The 19,704-nt window shown below is 38.7% G+C and overlaps 1 protein-coding gene across 3 annotated transcripts in view; it reads left to right on the top strand.

The window, feature by feature from the left end:
* The window catches only part of LOC150094613 (diacylglycerol kinase theta-like), a 570,433-nt gene that overhangs the window by 313,666 nt on the left and 237,063 nt on the right, over positions 1–19,704 (top strand). For all 3 annotated transcript variants that reach the window (XM_090411566.1, XM_090411564.1, XM_090411565.1), the window contains one exon: positions 3,717–3,901. In XM_090411566.1, the coding sequence (XP_090267692.1) occupies positions 3,717–3,901 (185 nt within the window). The remainder of the gene's footprint in view (positions 1–3,716; positions 3,902–19,704) is intronic.

Here is a 19,704-nt window from a genome sequence, read left to right as displayed (position 1 = left end):
TTTTTTGTGGGGAAATAAGACAGAATTGGGTTTTACTAGTGTTGAAGTTGACGAGGGTTATCTGAGCCCCATTGGAGGATGGCATGGAGGTCCAAATTAAGGGAAGTTGTGGTTGATGTTCTGTGGGTTGAAGTGAGTTGTGTAGGGTAAGGTTTATCAAATGAAAGGGAGGAGTGCAGTGTGCTGTCATCTGCAAAACTGTGTGTTGAGTTGGAGGTCAACCGAAGTAGGTCATTGATATACAGAAGGAAGAGGGTCTGTGAGAGAACCGAACCTCGTGTGACCCAGCATTAGTTGGATGGTGGGAGGATAGGGAGCCATCTACCATCACACATAGTATGCATGCAGACAGAAAGCTGACAATCCATTTTCAGAAGTCCTGAGACAGTCCAAATGATGGAAGTTTGTTTAGTAAGCCTCTGTGCCAGACCTGGTCAAAGGCTTTATAGATATCAAGTGCAACTACTTGGAATTTGCCAAATTTTTCCATGGCATATGTCCAGAGATGGGTGATATATGAAAGCAGGTCACCTGTTGATCGGCATCGACAGAATCCATACTGGTGGTTGCTTAATTGCTGCGTACCCTCAAGGTACAGTAGGAGTTGAGAATTGATTGTTTTCTCCATCACTTTAGATAGGATTCAGGTGAGTGAGATAGGCTGGTATTAGATGGCAGCCATTTGTCATCCTTTTTAGGAATGGATTGAATATAGACCAATTTCCAGGCTTTGGGATATATATATACCAGTGGAATAAGAGAGTATGTACAAATGGCATAGGATAGGAGTCAGTTCTGCTGCACAGACCTTCAGGGCAATTGAAGGAATGCCATCAATAGGAATCAGTTCTGCTGCACAGACCTTCAGGACCATTGGAGGAATGCCATCAGGGCTAGGAGCTTTTTTTGCATCTAATTTTGACGAGAGGTTTATGATATCTTTCTGGCAAAAGGATATAGGGGCATTGTATGTTGGGCTCGGATGACAGTGATAATACAAAACGAGTTTGTAATGACAGTTTGTGTGTAGTTTCTGAAGAGAAAAAAGTCTGTAACCACAGAAACCAGGATTCCTATCAGTTGCAATGCGATAATATGAATACGTTGAACGGAAAGATTTATATTTGTATTTAATGTTTCTAGTGGTGTGGAAGAGAAGGCCTGATGACTTTAACTCCACCAGAATAAATAAATAAAATTTTTAAAAAATGTTGCGACAATCTAGCAATAGCCTCATATTTATGATCCTTACTTTAAGGGCCCTCAGAGCTTATTCGTTTAGAATTTAACCACTGCCTTCCAGTGTGTTTGGGGCAATTCTACTAGCACCAACATTCTCTATTCTAGCTGCTATATCACACCTCTCTCTTTGGCTTGACCACTCCCATTTCCCTGATCCTGACTCTGATTTCCATTCCTACCTGTCTCATCCTCACCTTTATGCATTCCATCATCTTTTTCTGCTGCAACCACATTTTCATCCTCATAATCCATCATCCTCCTGCTGTACATTCTCTTGATTTGTGCTATCCTGCATTACAGGTAGGTAGACTCTTATCATTTGCTACATTAACTTCTTGACCCTGTGCCTTCTGAGAAAACAATTGCCTTTCTAAATACCAACACCAAACCCTTTCAAATGTAATCCATCAGCTTTATACCATTCTAACTTCCCTTCAAATTCACCCCACAGATTTACAAATTGAACCCCTTTGCCTCATACAACTCAGCCATCTTACTATTCATTATCTCTGCTCTTCTTCTCAATTCACTGTTGTCATATCTGGGAAACATGCCTATGACTTTCCCAACAACACTATTCTTCTTTGCCTGCTGCGACAACTTCCTCAAGTTTCTGTCAGCATTCTTTTTCTCCCCAACTTTCATAAAGTTGCATGTGCCCATGACTACCACTAATTTTTATGCCCGGTATTTCCTTTTCTGAAATATTTATTTGGTTATTTCCTTCATTGTTCCACCAAGAAAGCATGTTTTGTGTACTTTATTAGTAATCACATGTCTAATGATCGATTCCCCATACACTGATATATGACTATCCTTTGACTCTTTCTTCATAATATTAACTCCTCCTCCTTATCATCAGCCAATCTCGACTTTAGATGCTTAATATCATCTTCCAGATGTTTCATTTCGCTTTTCATTTTGACTAATTCCTGCCGAAGCTCTTCTACTATGGTCCCATTTCTATTCACTCTAATCTATCCAGACACTTTTCACATATGTTAACGCTTTCCTTCTTCTCGTTTACCCAAACAGTCCACAGATCTTTCACTTTTTTTTTTTTTTTCGGTGCATACATATAGCAGTTTTTGAAATGCATCCACTGTGAAAAATCCAAAGCAGAGCCAGACTTTCATAAAGAAGCCTTCTGTGCCACTGACATACCTTTCTTTATGGATGCCATCTTTAGAACCTGAAGCAGTACAACAAATAAGTAGCAAAACACTATATAAACAACAAAAATTTTCAACACCACCACCACTGAAGGACACTTGTATCCAAACTGAAAAAAATATGCACACAATTTACAACAAAAATCCACACTATACACTAATTAAAAACCACACTAATTAAAATATAAGCAGCAATGTTAGAATATGAAACACTACTTACAACTCTCTTGTGTTTAGCACTTTTTATATGATCTTCTATATCACCTCTTCCCTTGTGTGTGTGTGTGTGTGTGTGTGTGTGTGTGTGTGTGTGTGTGTGTGTGTGTGACTAAGAAGTCTCTATTATACAATGTGCAACTTACACAATCACTGTCATAAGAAGGTTTTAAAAACTTAGTATAAGTTTTTAAAACCATAAAGTTATAAAGTATAATGTTTTTTATACTCAACTTGCAACTTTTCATTGAAACTGCATTTTCTCTTTCCCATAGTAAGTAAATAAGGAATGCAAAAACTAAAAAAAAAAGATAGCAGACTTTTCAGACACAAACATCAAACACACAAGGGGAATTACTAATCACTAAACACATAAACTGGTAATTTAAAAATTCCAAACTTTTTTCAATCCTGCACACAGCTCTGGACATAATTACAAATCCAGGACTGTCTAGGCCAATCCCTAATGTCTGGTAACTCTTATTCTTCTTCTTTCACTATGCGTTATTCCTGCTTCCTATGCAGGGTCCGCGTGTTACTTAGAAGCGACTTCTTGTTAATACCACTCCCAACTGACCTGTTGCTAGCCTGCCGCTGGGGTGATATATTTTTGAACTGTAGAAGCGTATGTTCACAGGGCTGATTTGCCTGCTTGCGGGATGAAAAACGGCAGATAAACTGGTGGGAAAAACCCTACTGCCCATGGCCAAGACCGGCTAACTTGGCTATGGCTGAGGAAGATCCTCAAGTTCCTCACGTCTTCGACGGAAATTGAACCTGGGACACTCCTTCTCCAGGCATATGGTTGCAAAACGCAAAGCCACTAGGCTAACTGTGTGGATGTTTGGTAACTCTTATAATGAGGCAAATTTTAATAGCAGTTAAGCAGAAGTTTAAAAGCCTGAAACTTTGGTTTGCTTTTAGCTTAGAAAACAGTTCTCTTACAACTAAAGTATGCATACTTCTTTTTATATTTCCTTATAATGTTATATTACACATTTGTGGAAAATGTATATATTTTTCATGTAGCTTCATATAATCTTCTAGATTTAATGTCTTCATTATTGTGATTTTTTTTTTTTTTAGCTTATAAATTCCGCCACATAGGACCAATTTATTATGAATATGGCTCACTCATTGTTACCTATGACAATGCAGATATTGCTGTGAAAGCATTTTATATGTTGAGGGAGACTATTTATGATGAAAAGAACTTATTGGTGTTGCTACTGCCCAATATTATGGCTGAAATGGTTCCTCAGGGAATAAGGGTATGTGCTTTATAATTTTCATTCTGTGGATTATATATTATTTATTAATCTTAAAACATCTTAACCCTTTAAGTGATTTATTACAATATTTTCTTCATTCAAAATGTTTGCAGTAATATGTTTAGTTGATAGTGTTTATTCAATAACTACAGAATAGCTTGCATTTTTAACTGCAAATATGATATGTATTTATTTTGTGTGTGTGTGTGTGTGTGTGTGTGTGTGTGTACCAAATAAATATATATCATAATATACAAAAATGGAACAGTAACTATAAGACAACAAATAGAAATTAGCAAGATCCCTTTACAAAGTGGGATAAGACAAGGAGATTCTATCCTCTAGAATTTTTAGCAGCACTTCAGAAGATGATTCAAAAAATTAACTTGAGTTCCAAAGGCATAACAATAAAAAGTGAAAAATTAACCAATTTAAGATATGCAGATGATATTGTATTAATTTCAGAAGCAGCACAAAACCTACAGGATATGATAGATATACTAATAGAATGCAAGAGGATAGGTCTTAAAATGAATAGAGAAGAAACAAAAGTTAGGTTCAATAGGTACTTAAGAGCAAAAACAAAAAAACTTAATCATGAGCCAATAGAAATAGTCTCCTCTTATGTGTCTAGTCTCCTCTTTAGGCAACTTTTTGACATTGAAAATGGATTATAGAGCAAAATTAAAAGAAAAATACAGTTAGCTTGGTATTCATTTGGGAAATTGAACTACATCTTCAAAAATAACTTACCCATCTGCCTGAAAAGCAAAACATTCAACCAAATGCTAAACTAAATAAATGGAAAAACAAATACTGGTGATGGAAAGAAGAATGGAGAGAATCATCCTAGGAATAACACTAATGGATAAAAAGAGGAAAGAATGGATCAGATCACAGACAAAAGTCTTGGATGCAATAAAAATTGTAAAAGCATCCAAATGGAGATGGGCAGGACACCTGGCTGGAGGAATGGACAATAGATGGACCAGAAAAGTAACAGAATGGATGCCAACTGGAAAGAGAAAACAAAGACACCCAAAAACAATGAGCAAATGAAATAGAAAAACTGGTTGGAAAGAGATGGATATCAGTAGACCAAGAAAATTGGAAAGTCGTGGGGGAGACATTCATTGTCTCCCCCCACAATTGGATCTAAAATGGTTGAGAAAGAAGAAGAAAAAAAAAAATATATATATATATATACAGTATATTTATTTATTTATCTATCCACACACACACATATGAGAGGTACAAGAACTTATGGTACATCAATGCTGTGTGTGTGTGTGGGGTGCAGATGGGAGTTATTTATTTTTATTTTATTATATGACACCTCCAGGGAGTTCAAAGACCTCATCGAGGGAGGGTACCTACTCTACAACTCTCCGTCTCCACTACTACAACTACTTTTTTCATCTACACCAATGCCACCTACCACCAACCACCACTTTCACAGACAGTCACAAACATCCAAGCCCATGGTGGGATTCGAACCCGCAGCCTTTTGGCTGGAGAGCAGATATGCAACCACTCTGCCAACCAGGCCGGAGTTGAGAAAGAAAAAACTATTGACATTCTTCTTCTTAAAGAGCTGTAGTTTGAAATTGTTGGGAAACACATCATGAGGAAGGCTGTTCTAGAGGACAGAGGTAGATGGAATAAATGAGGAAGATGCACAGCAGGTTTGATAAGGTTGCAGTTGCACTGTAAAGGGATGTTGGACAGCAGTGCTCTTGTTTTAACAGGCCTAACACAAAGTGGAGGAATGATGTTTGCCAATTCACTGGAGCAGTGACCATGGAAGTACCTGTAGAAGAGACACAGAGCTGAACATTGCATCTCTGAAATAGAGGTTGACGTATGTGACGGAAAGGTCATCTATGAGCTGAATTGCTCTCTTCTGGACAGCATCAAGAATTTTTAAGGAGGTTTTAGGTGCACCACCTCAAATGTGTGTACAGTATTCTAAAGATGGGTGGATTTGGGATTTATATAAGATTAGTAGCTGGGTGGGTGGGTATAAAATAAGCAGAAAAGAATGCTTCATTTTTTTAGAAGCTGAGGAAACTATTAATGTGTCAGTCCTAGGAGAGAGAGAGTTCATCTGATCTGATGTGTGTATTAGTGAGGATGAGGGAAGGTGAACTGAGATCCCTTTTGCGACAGAAAAGGCAGGACTGCATTTTGGTGGCATTAAAGGTAACTAGGTTATCCTTGTCCCTCTGAAGGATGGTGTGAAGATTGGTGTTTAAGGCACTGGTTGCAAATGATCTTGATGTAAGGGATATCTGGGAACTACATGTTATTCAAAGGAGCAGGATGAGTGGAGAGTGTTATTGGCAAAGCTGTGATAGGATTTGTAGTGATCGAGATTAGGTCATTTATGTACAGGAGGAAGAGGGCAGATGAGAAAATGGAGGCTTTGAGGTACTCCTGCATTGGCGGCAAAGCTTGACGAGAGGGTGCCATCCACCATGACATGCAGTGAAAACCAGAGAGAAAGCTGGTTATCCAGTAACAGAGAGTGGCAGGTAGACTGAAGGAAGGCAGTTTGAAAAGCAGGCCTTGATGACAAACATGATCAAAAGCCTTGGAATGCCAGGGGCAACGGTATCTGTTTCTCCAAACCTTTTCATAGCACATGTCCAGTGGTGAGTGATGTAGGCTAAGATAGTGGCCGTGGGTCTGGTTTGGCAGAATCCATACTGGTGGTTACTGATTAATAGGTGAGTTTAAGTAGTGAAGAAGTTGGCCATTCATAACTTTCTTCATTATTTTGGAGAGGATTGAGGTGATGGCAGTTGGTCAGCAGTTGAGCAGTAGACTTTTGCCTCCCTTTTTTGGAATAGGTTGGATATATGTTAGTTTTCATAAGATGGGATAGGTGCCAGCTGAGTTTAGAAAATTGAAGAGACAGTAAGGGATAGGTTAACACCTGTCCTCTATTGTCTTTGTATTTTGTAGTGTTCAGGTTGTTTATTATTCTTTTTATGTCTTTCTGCTGAAAGGCCCACAGGAAGCAAATGATATTCAGTTGGTGGTATGGAAAGCGGTGATTTGCCTTCATCATCTATGCGGGAGTTAGAGCAAAAGAGTGATGGTAGGAGATCAGCTTTTTCTTTGGGTGCTGTAACAATGGTGCCATCAGGATGGAAACGAGGCGGGAACACAGGTGAGCCTAAGTTGCATCTGATGGCTTTTGTGAGGGACCAGAAGGCATAGCTACTGTTTGGACAAGAGACAAGTTTTCTGCTAGTAGCTTTTATGAAGTTAGATTTGGATTTGCTGATAATTGATTTACATTTATTGCATGCTTTTGCATAGGCTGAGTGTGAAGCTTGATTTCTTGATGCAAGCCACCTGTGATAGACTGAGATTTTTCTTTGACTTCTTTCATTCATCTGCTGTTGAACTCCAGGTTTTGAAAGTGGATGGGAATTTTAGATGGAATGAGGAATGAATGCCTTCATGCCACTGAAAATGATTTCTGACTTCTTCAGTGCAGGTATCTGGGTCAGAAGAATGGAAGGAATATTCATGCCATGGGAAAGAAGAGTAGTAGTTTCTAAGATCATCCCAATTTATACCTTTGTAGTACCAGGGGACATGAGGTTGGGTGTGGTCAGAGAAGAGACGTTCTTTTAGACTGGAAACTTGCATTAGATTATGGCCTGAGTTGCCAAGAGAAGCGGTAACATATACAGTGTGTAGGAGAACTAGTTAAGAAAAGATCAATTGGGAGAGTGGAGGGATTATCTGGAATTTGGATAAGTAGATGCATGATTTGCATTAGATTGTTGCTTATAGCAAAAACTTCTGTATCACATTTGGCTCGATCTGTAGTGTTGGAGAAGAGAGCCAGTTGTCGTTGTGGACATTCAGGTTACTTAGGATGATGACTTCACTGTTTTCACTGTTTGGGTAGCTGGATTGCAGATGGTCAAGTTTCATGGAAAGGAAGGTGAAGAGGGGGTTTGGTTTTCAGAGTTTGGAGACCAGTAAATGCAGCAGATGAATGTTATTAAGTGGGTCAAGGAAACCTGCTGCCAGAGGAGGTCTAAAGCAGGGGATTCTAAATTTGATATTCTCTGAATGAATGCCATTTATGTTGGAATTTATGCTGCATATGTTTGTGAAGTGGATGTGGAAATTAATTATTTTAGTAGGTATCCTTGTAAGTTTGGGATATTATGTTTGGTTTGAATTGATTAAATGAGCTGCTTGTTGAAGGAGATTTATTATGTTTGTAGTGTTGCTGTCATTGTTTGTCTGTTTCATTTTTTTTTTTTTCATTTTTGGTTTATTATTAGATGAAAGGAAAGAGCAGGATGTGTAGTGGGAGGAGATAGACTAGTGAACATGACATCCATTCAGAGAGCAACCAGTCTCCTTGACATATCATGGCCTCGACAGTGGCTTGCACATAACTACTACTCAGACTCTATCACCAGGCATGACCACTGAAAATGTATGTGGCAGTTGGATTATGAACCAGTTGACCAATAAGCCTCTTGGCTCTTCAACAACTGGTTCAGACCCGAATATTATCTGGCAGCCACCCTATGCTACTACCATTTTAAATGCTGTACCCTTGAAATGAAGGTAGGTCTGGGTCTTCAAATATGTTAGTCATGCCCTTGAAGGATATTGTTCACACTGTGTGGAGAAGTGATGAATGGGATGGAGGCCAGAACTTGTGCTCTGGAGGCCAAACATAGCATTAACCATTTCAGGCCTCTCTGTAAAAAGGGTGGTGGTGCTTCACCCAGTGATGAAGGTCATCTACCACCTAGTGGTTTAGTTGGCTTTTCCTCCAACTAGGAAGATATCCTTTTGCAGTAGAAATGCTCACTTTCTGCTGCAAAATCTACAATCATGTGCTACAAATGCCAAGCCCCTTTTGTGGAAACATATAAATGCATATGTATGTTATTTGATATATATATATATATCAGTGGCATTGCATGCCCATATCGGTTGGGTGTGCTGTTGATGGCTTCTCATCTCATCTCATCTCTTTTGCCTTGCGGTGTCGAGGGTTTATTAATCATCGGACCTCAAATTGTTCACAGGATAAGGTGGTCAGCCCTATGCCCCGGTGTATCCTATGTCCTGTAGTGTTGAGTTCTCAAGGCCAGTTTGCCTGCTTTGCAGGATGAAAAACCCAAGGATAAACTGGGGAAAAAAACCCTACTGTCCACACCCAAGACTGGTTAACTTGGCTATGGCTGAGGAAGATCCTTCAGCTCCTCACATCACCAACGGGAATCGAACCTAGGATACTCCTTCCCTAGGCATATGGTTGCGAAGCTCACAGCCACCAGGCTAGCCACGTGGATGGCTTATTAACTTATGCTACAAAATTCATGTCAGTTTCACCATATGATTGTGTTTTTCTCAATGTATGAAAGTTTTAAGAGTGCATGCCACATCAACACTCATCTTAATTTCTCCAGCACAGTTATTTGTAGGATAACATTGAATACTTTAATTTATTAGTTAATTGTGACCAAATCTGCATAGAGTAGAGTATGTGTTAAACATGTATTGTGAAATAGAGAAGTGTCTCATGCACTCAATTTTTGCATTTCTGTGCTTGCTCAGTAAATTTGAAAGATGAGGACAAGTCTTATCTCCTTCAACTACAATCATGCAATCTGCAGAAGCTCTTGCAGAAAATGGGACATTCAGTAGATCATTAACACTGTTTCCTATTGTAAATATAGGCAAAAAGATAAATTATTTATTGAAAATTATATATTAAAAACTTGTCTATATTGGTGTCCTAAAAACACATCAGTTCACACTTTATGCATGCAAAACTGATGAAACTCAGAAAACAAAAATAGCAACAAATGACAACATTCAATTGGATTGGGTGATACAATAACCAATCACAGACACTGATTTTTGGGTGCTGATTTCTGGTCTCAGCTGATTTCTGTGCCTCACCTTCTGGATGGTTTAAAACCTCTGGAATGCTAAGAATTTGAACTGCTGCACCATCTGTACATAGGCTCAAAGCATCCATATTTGTGACTGTACACTCAGGCTATTTACATAAATGTAATGCAATGTTTACATGTAGAAAAGTGTTCTCTTCATGAAGCGTTAGTATATTGTGTTTAATTTTAGGAATCAATCGAAGCCAGGAAACAGTGTTAGTGGAGTCTTTTACAGGAATGAATGCAAAAATATAATGTCAGTGATATTTCTATTCTGTGGGTGTGCACTGCACACCTAGCACACCCTGAATATATGCCTCTGATATATATATATATATATATATATATATATATATCATCCATATTGATGAATCAAAACTAGCAGATTTGGTATCTACTAATTTTGAAAGTAGGAATCAAAATTAGCAGAAGAAACTGCTTTAAAATAATTCATAGATATCTAAGAAATTTAAAAATATCTTAAAATGAAATATGCACTCCACACAGAGCAAAGATCAAATATATTATGGTATAGATTTTTTGAAAATGGTTTGTTGTCATATGAGTGCAGCATGTATGCATAGCAGAATGTGTAGGATGTATTTCTAGAGAGAGAGAGACTGAATAGCAGGTCAGAGAAGATATGGTTCCTAGAAAGTGCAATATTTTGTTGAATTACTAGTTATCAGCAAATGTGAAATATGCTGACAGAATTAAAGCTAGCATAATTGTGCAAAAGATTGCATGTATAATGGAATGAAAGTCGGTGAGATTGTGGAAGTCAAAGAACATATAAATTAAGAAATTAAACTGTGTGAGATGGAAACTTAAAACCCAGGGATGAGTAAATGAAAGTGAGCAATGGTGTGGAAGTGAAAGAAAAGGATGTTACAACTAGAGGTAGGAAGACTGTGGGAGCAATAGAGAGAGAATTTGCCAGAATGCAAGATATGAAAGATAGTTGATCAGAATGAGAAATAAAATGAAGAATATGCATATTTTGATTAGAATTTTGACAAAAGAAAATGAAAAAGTACAAATAGATGGAATGAAAGAAATTAAAGAAAAAGAGATGGGTGAATGATTGAGAATAGTGATGTATGGAGATCCAAAAATCTGTTTTCCAGGATAAAGCAAGATAACAGATTCAGTGCATATGAGCAGTCAACAAGCAATAGAGTTAGTGGTGGTTGTGGGAACAAACGATTTGGTTGGACATAAGGAGAATGTGAGGATGTATAACAAGAGGATATTGAGAAGAGTGAAAAATAACAGTCTTGAAGGCTGAAAGACATATTGCTAAAGGAGCCAGAGTAGCTCACATGATTACTTGGTTAATGAAGAACACACTAACAAGCAGAGATAATAGAGGTATAATTTTTCTTTATTATAAAGAAAATAGCATTGACATGATCACATCTTGGTTTACTGTGTGCTCAAGTCTGGTCACCTAGGTTTTTTGGGGATGAGGAAGAGGTGAGAGGATTCACAGACGATTGACCAAGATGGTCACTGGCCTGTGGAATGTTCCCTATGAGGATAGATTGAGGATGTGGATTGCAGAAGTTGGTTGATAAGAGAAAAAGAAGGGATATGATAGAAACATTTTATAGGATTATGATTTTATAGGATTGAATCAGGGGAAATGTTTCAGCACTTGGCCACAACAAAAGATCATTCCTGGAAGTTGAATAAAGGTGTGGTTACTAAGGCTGTGAGGATTAGATTTTTTGCTTGGAGTGCTGGGAATGAGTTGAGTGGGCTGCCAGAGTCTGTTATGAGTGCTTTGTCTTTTAATAGTTTCAAGGATAGGTATGATATATTGTGTGGATAGTTTGGGTCTCCTGTGATGAGTCATCAGACTCCATGGAGGTGCCCATACAATAATAATGATAATAATATTTAAATTATACATTTTTGGTCGTTTTATAATAGAAATACAATTTTATTAATACAGACCAGTTTACAATAAAAACATTTATTAAAACCTACCAGTTTCGCCAGCAAACTGTCTGGCTTTTTCAAGGCGTTACGGAGATATGAAAGCTAGTAAATGGAAATTAAAAGGAACATAAAAAACGTTGTATAACCAAACTTCACGTGAAACGTGTAACCAAACTAGTAGCTATGGTTACACGTTTCACGTGACAGAGATGACTTATTGTTCTTATTCATTATCGTGTTTGTTTTAGACTTGTAATGTGATTACTGGCTAGCTGTAGTTCAGATTGATTGAGAGAGAGAGGATCAAGTTTTTCCACGAACTGTTTAGAATTGCACCCTGATTTCTGTTGAGGTTTCCGCCAGTTATTAATACTATTGATATGAATAAGAACAATAAGTCATCTCTGTCATGCAAAACGTGTAACCATAGCTACTAGTTTGGTTTACAACGTTTTTTATGTTCCTTTTAATTTGCATTTACTAGCTTTCATATCTCCGTAACGCCTTGAAAAAGCCAGACAGTTTGCTGGCGAAACTGGTAGGTTTTAATAAATGTTTTTATTGTAAACTGGTCTGTATTAATAAAATTGTATTTCAATGATAATAATAATAATAACATCCAGTTTACTCATTTCCATATATACCTCTTGTTTGCTCACAGTCTCCCCTCTGCTCTTAAACTGCATGCTATCACATTCATATGAATGAAATACCTTTACGAACTGCTCACTTAATATCGAATCTAATCCTCTGAAGCAGTTATCTTTTTATCATTATTTTTCAATCATTGTCATCTTTCCATAATTATTCTTTTTTTTTTCTGCTGATTAAATATTGTAAGAACTTCCTAGGTTTTTTTTTTCTTTGCTTCATTAGCTAATGCTGTTTGCAATGCACCTTTGCTACTCTTATCAACTGAGTCACCCTCCTTGTTTGTTCTTTGTACTCCTCATAGAACTGATTATTACCACTCATTATGTGTTGCTTAAATAATTCCTTCTTCCTCTATATTGCATGCTTAATCTCTTCATTCATCCATTTCACACCTACTTTATTTAACCTTCTGATCTTTGGAATACATTTAGGCATTGCTTCTACAAGATAGTTCTTGAATAGCACGCAAGCAGCATTGATCTCCTTTCCGCCCAACTCCTCATTCCTTGGTACAGCTGCATGCTCTCTCCTGAGCTCTTCATAATCACCATCCTTGTAGTTCCACATATATATTTCCTTCACAGATGTCCTCACATGGCTGGCATCCACCCAGATAATCACTTCATGGTCACTCTCACCAACTGGAGGGAGATTTAACACCATACTGATATCCTCAGTTGAGATGATCAAATCCAAGATCTTGAATCTGTTGATGCCATCCATCTGTTACATACTGTTAGAGTTCTGGACTAAGGAGAATGGATGCCAATTTAACGTGATAAAATGTAAGGTTATGCATTTTGGGGTGAAAAGATTAGCAGCAGTATACCACATTGGTGGAACTGTACTCCAGGAGATTGATGAGGCCAGGGACTTGGGAGTGTTGGTGGATAGGGAATTGAAGTTTAGGGGGAACATTGCAAAAGTGGCTAAATCAGCTCATCAACTCACTTGGTTGTTAAAAAATACTTTGACGAGCAGAGACAAGCAAGTTATTATACCTCTGTACCGAACCTTGATAAGACCTCATCTCGACTACTGTGCCCAGATTTGGTCACCTAGGTTTCTTCTTGATGGGGAAGAGGTGGAGAGGATCCAGAGGCGAGTGATGAAGATGATAGCAAGTCTATGGAATGAACCTTATGAGAACAGGTTGAAGATTTGTGGATTGCAGAAATTAATTGATAGGCAGAAAAGGGGAGATATGATTGAGACATTCAAATTGCTAAAGGGTTTCTATAGGATTAATTCAGAGGATATTTTTGAGATCAGGACTGGTGGTGGGAGACTCTCTCTTGCCCAGTCACTCCACACTCTTGCCCAGCTTCCATAGGGGTCACCTATGGAAGCTGGGCAAGAGTGTGGTTAGCAAGGGTGTTAGAGTTGGGTTCTTTACTTTTAGAGTGGTAAATGAGTGGAATAAGCTGCCAGAATCTGTTGTGGGTGCTGTGACGGTGAGTGAGTTCATGTCGTATAGTTGTGTGAACATGATGTTTAGGGCCTCCCTCGATGAGTCTAAGGACTCCCTGGAGTCACCCGTAATAATAATAATACTGCCTGGAGTAGTTGTCCCTCAGAAAATTGAGATTTTTTTTTTTTGCTTCCTGTTGTATCTTGTCATCTTAATGTATATTGCCATAATTAAGATCACCCTTTTCCTATTTGCTTGGCTAATTTGGTTATACATTTCATGGTTGCTTCCAAGAGTGAATATTTCGTGTGTGTGCTAGGTGTGCGGTGCTCATCCACCAAAAAAGCAATATCACCATTATTATATTTTTGCATTTATTCCCATTAAAAACTCCCCTAATTATTTCCAGACTTTGCGTGATTCCTAAAAGTAAACACAATATACTAATGCTTCATGAAGTTATACTTATCGACATGTAAACATTACATCACATTCGCATTAATAACCTGATTGTGTGTGTTTAAGATACATACACCTTTGAGTCCTTTGAAAACATGTAGAGATAGTGCAGGCAGATCAAATTCTTAGCATTCTAATAGATTTAAACCACTCAGAAGGCAAGACAAGGTTAGCTCTGAGACAATAGCACCTAGAGGCTGTGATTGTGTGAACCAATCCAATCGAACGTTGTCATTTGTCATCAGGTGCTGTTTTTGTTTTCTGTTTCATCTGTTTTACATGTGTGAAGTGTGAACTGATGTGGTAGGCAAGTTTTTATATATAATATAGACAAGTTTTTAATATATATGTATATTAATATATATGTATATATAGCTGTATGGGGATTCGCTATTAAGAGGCGTAATAATTGAGAGTTTAACGAAGTCGTACCAGCCGGGTGCGATCATAAATGACGTCAGCGAATCTATTCGACTGCAAAAACAGAGGGTGAAAGAGATGATAATCGTGGCAGGAACGAATGATTTGAAACAGGGCAAAATGGAAATGATAGAGGATGTGAGGGAGTTGTTTGAGGTAGCAAAAGAGAAGAGTGAGAGAGTTAGGATGGTGAGTATCTTACCGCGGTATGACAGTGAAGTGTTTAGAAGGAGGGCCATAATTGCCAATGACTTTATGCGTGGGTTATGCATGGAGAGTGGTGTGGAATTTGTGGATGTGTGGAATGAGTTCGATGGGCGAAAGGACTTATATAAGATGGATGGATTGCATTTGAATGGAGTTGGTGTACGGAGACTTGAAAGAGTGTTGATGAATGATGTGGAAGTGGATGTACAGACTCAGGGAAACTAGATTTATTAAGAGGGGGGGAGTAGATATGCTGACTTTAGGGGGGCAGTTAAGTGTATGAATGAGTATATTATGCCCGAGCGAGTACGACGGACAACAAATCAGAATGGGATAGTTAGTATAAGGCATCAAAGTAAGGATGGGACAAATGGGCTTCTGTGATTCATGTACACTAATGCCAGGAGTATTAGGAACAAGAAGGAAGACTTTTTGGCCATGGTTGGCACTTCCAGGCCAGAGGTTGTCGGTATTAGTGAAACATGGCTGACAGAAGATGATAAAGCTAGTGGGATTGAATGCGACGGGTATAGCGTGTTCAGGAGTGACAGGGTGAATAAAAAGGGGGGAGGAGTGTTATTGATGATAGCTGATGATCTTCAGCCAAGGAGTATAGAAGTTGAACTGCATGATGGGGAAAAAAGCACATTTGAGGCTGTTTGGTGTGAGATACAATCCAGCAGAACAAAATATACAATTGGGTGCTGCTATAGACCGGGTGATGGAGTGGATGGTGGAAATATGCATAAGCAAATAGAAGAAATGAGTGGAAGGAGGGTAATTATTATGGGTGATTTCAATTATGGTAACATTGACTGGAAAGAGGAGAGGGCACATGGGAGGAAGGAATTGGATTTTATGCGGTTATTAAGGGACAACTATCTACGGCAACATGTATTGGAAAATACCAGAGGGCAGAGAGTGCTTGACCTAGTAATTGCAACCGAGAATGTAGCTGTAATGAACATGACCATGTTGTCACCAATTGGTGAGAGTGACCATAAAGTCATGACTTGGGATGTGGCTAAAGGAGTCGAATTTACAATTAAGACAGGGTACATGTGGAATTACCGGGCTGGTAAGTATGACAAGCTTAGGTGTGTGCTTGGCTCAATGCCATGGCATGTAAAACTGCAAGGGCTGGATGTTGATAGTGCATGGGAGGTGGTTAAGAACTGTTTGCAGGAGGCAATGGTTGACTGTATACCAAGAGTCCGAATAATAAATCAATTAGGGGTTAAATGGATGAATAACACTATTAAGCTTGAGCTGCAAAAAAAGAAACAATTGTGGAGGAAATTTAAGGAGAAGAGTGACCATCAGGCGCAGGAACAGTATAAAGCTCAGGCCAGGATGGTAACAAGGGTGGTAAGAAAAGCAAAAGCAGATTACAAAAGGAAATTGGCCACGCAGGCTAAAGAGAATCCCAAACAGTTTTTTCAATATATTGCAAGTAAAAGGAAAAATGCTCATGGTAGAATGATCTTAAAAAATGCTGAGGGCAGGGAGGTAACCGAATCAGTCGATATTGTGGAATTACTGAGCGAGCACTTTGCAAGAGTATATCATCCAGGTGGTGACTTTGCAGGAATGGAAGAACCAACAGCTTATACTGGAATTGTGATGAATGAAGTAGAGGTAACTAGTCTATTACAGAACCTCAATGTCAATACATCTGTGGGATTGGATGGTATACCAGCTCGTGTCGTACGTGAAACGGCCAAAGAATTGTCAGTGCCCTTGACCATTTTGTTTAATTTGAGCCTCAGGACTGGGTCAGTCCCAAGGGGGTGGAAAGAGGGGAAAATAGTTCCACTGCACAAAGGTGGTTCCAAGGCTGCTGTTGAAAATTACCGGCCAATCAGCATAACAGGAATCATTATCAAGGTCTTAGAGAAAATAGTCAAGAGGAAAATACAAGATTGGATAGAAGAAAATGGGATACTGTATCGGGGACAGCATGGTTTTGTGAAGGGTAGGTCATGCCTCAGTAACTTGCTCACGTATTATAACACAGTGATGGCTGAACTGGATAAGGGTAATGGGTTTACGGTGATTCTACTGGACCTTGCCAAGGCCTTTGACAGGATACCACATGGAATTCTAATCAGTAAATTGGGGCATATGGGGATGGACATAGGGTTTGTGAGTTGGATAGGAGGGTGGTTGACGGAGAGATATCAGAGAGTGGTTTACTCAGGAGTAGAGTCCACAAGATGGCCTGTGACTAGTGGTGTGCCACAAGGATCTGTTCTTGGACCACTGCTGTTTAATTTGTTCATAAATGATATAGGGAAGGATCTGAGAGGAACAGTTCATTTGTTTGCGGATGATGCGAAGTTGGGTAGGGCAATTGTGAATGCAGATGACGTCAAAATTTTGCAGGATGATTTGGATAGATTGGAGGTCTGGGCTAAGGAGAATGGATGTCAGTTTAATGTGGCAAAATGTAAGGTTATGCATTTTGGGGTGAAAAGATTGGCGGCAGTTTACTGCATTGGTGGAACCGTGCTCCAGGAAATTGATGAGGCACGAGATTTAGGAGTGTTGGTAGATAAGGAATTGAAATTTAGGGGACACATTGCAAAAGTGGCCAAATCAGCTCATCAAATCACTTGGTTGCTGAAGAATACGTTGACAAGCAGAGACAAGCAGGTTATTGTTCCTCTGTATCGAGCCTTGATAAGACCCCATCTAGACTACTGTGCTCAGATTTGGTCACCTAGGTTTCTTCTTGATGGGGAGGAGGTGGAGAGGATCCAGAGGCTAGTAACCAAGATGATAGCAGGTCTGTGGAATGAACCGTATGAGAACAGGTTGAGGATTTGTGGGTTGCAAAAATTGGTTGATAGGCGGAGGAGGGGAGATACGATTGAGACATTCAAATTACTGAAGGGTTTCTATAAAATTAATTCAGAAGATATTTTTGAGAACAGGGCTGGTTGTGGGAGGACTAGGGGACATCCATGGAAACTGGGCAAAAGTGTGGTTAGTAAAGGTGTTAGAGCTGGGTTCTTTACTTTTAGAGTAGTGAATGAGTGGAATACGCTCCCTGAGTCTGTGGTGGATGCTGTGACAGTGAATGAGTTTAAGGAGAGGTATGATAGATACTGTATGAATGTCAAATAGTTGTGATGAATATGATTTGGGGCCTCCCTCGATGAGTCTAATGACTTCCTGGAGTTGCCCGTAATAATAGTAATAATATAATTTTTGATAAAGTTATCTTTTGTTGCCCATATTTACAATGGGAAACAGTATTATAGTCGAAGGAGGTAAGTCTTGTCCTCCTCTTCCAAATTTTACACCTTTGAGTAATTCAAATACACAAATCAAATATAGCATTCTCCTTCATTATTGTTTTCTAATATTCAGTATCTTAAAACAAACATATTGTCCCCCATTCTGTGTAGATTTGGTTACAAATTAATTGTAATTGATAAATTAAAGTATTCAAAGTTATTCTACAATTAATTGCATTAGACCAATTAAGATGAGCACTTATATGCTATACACTCTTAAACTTTATATATATCGATATATATAAAGTTTTATATGTATATATAAACTTTATATATCGATAAAAATGCAATTTTTATCATCATCACACTCTGCCTAAACCACTCAGACCGCACTTAGACTATTGTTCTCAGATCTGGTCCCCAGGATTTGAAGGGGATAAATTAACTGTGGAAAGGGTACAAAGGCGGATAACAAAGATGGTGTCAGGACTGTACAATGTTAGTTATGAGGATCGGCTGAGGGAGTGTGGACTGCAGAGTTTGGTGGATAGAAGAAGGAGAGGTGATATGATTGAGACTTTTAAACTGTTGAGAGGTGGTTACAGGGTTGACACTGGGGAGTTCTTTCGCTTGGTTGAACAGCAGTAAGGAGTCATGACAAGGGGCCATCCCTGGAAGTTATGAAAGGAAACTGTGAGAAAGAGGATGAGGAGTGGTTTCTTTGCATGGAGGGTAGTTAAACCATGGAATGCATTGCCTGATAAAGTGGTGAGAGCGAGAACAGTCACTGCATTTAAAGATTGGTATGATAGACTTTGTGTTTCCTAGGAGGGACCTCCCTCGATGAGTCTTGATAGACTTGTGTTTCTTAGAAAGGACCTCCCACGATGAGACTTTTGACTCCATGGAGGCCTGAATAATAATAATAATAATAATAATATCTGTTCTCTCATTCCCTACACTCATTCTACCCACTTCTCCTTTCATAAGCACCACTTCAAACTAGCCCCTTCTTTAGTCTTCTACTCTTCCACATCTCTTCTTATTTGCTCAGATTTATTTTCTGCACTTATTACTCTTTCTTCCAGCAGCAGTCTCTCCAGATGACTCATACCAAAACTATTCAGATACAATTTGTCACTCTTCTACAGTTCAATTCATTCTTCAAACTCAACACATATTCCCTGACCGCACTCCATTCTCTTCACATTTCTGCTAACATATCATTCATGATGTTTGCTCTCCACCTAAATTCCTGAATGTTATACCAGAATATACAGAAAACACAGAATACTTTTCCTACACTATTATCTTTTATTCTTCACAGCAACCTCTTGATATCCATTCTCACCTTCACCTTATTTTCAACCAAGTCATTCGTTCCTACTTCTGCTAAAAACTCATTTACTCGCTTACTCTTCATGTCCAATGTCTCAATCAGTCTACTCATTCTTCCTCTAGAAAACAAACCTTGCACATCTTCTCTCTCTCTCTCTCACACACACACTACATCCCTAA

This window comes from Typopeltis vanoorti, chromosome 21 (assembly GCF_054136105.1).
Source record: "Typopeltis vanoorti isolate ZY-2024b chromosome 21, IOZ_Tvanoo_1.0, whole genome shotgun sequence".
NCBI lineage: Eukaryota > Metazoa > Arthropoda > Arachnida > Uropygi > Thelyphonidae > Typopeltis > Typopeltis vanoorti.
The sequence above is the reverse complement of the archived record's forward strand: the minus strand, read 5'-3'. Positions and strand labels throughout refer to the sequence as shown.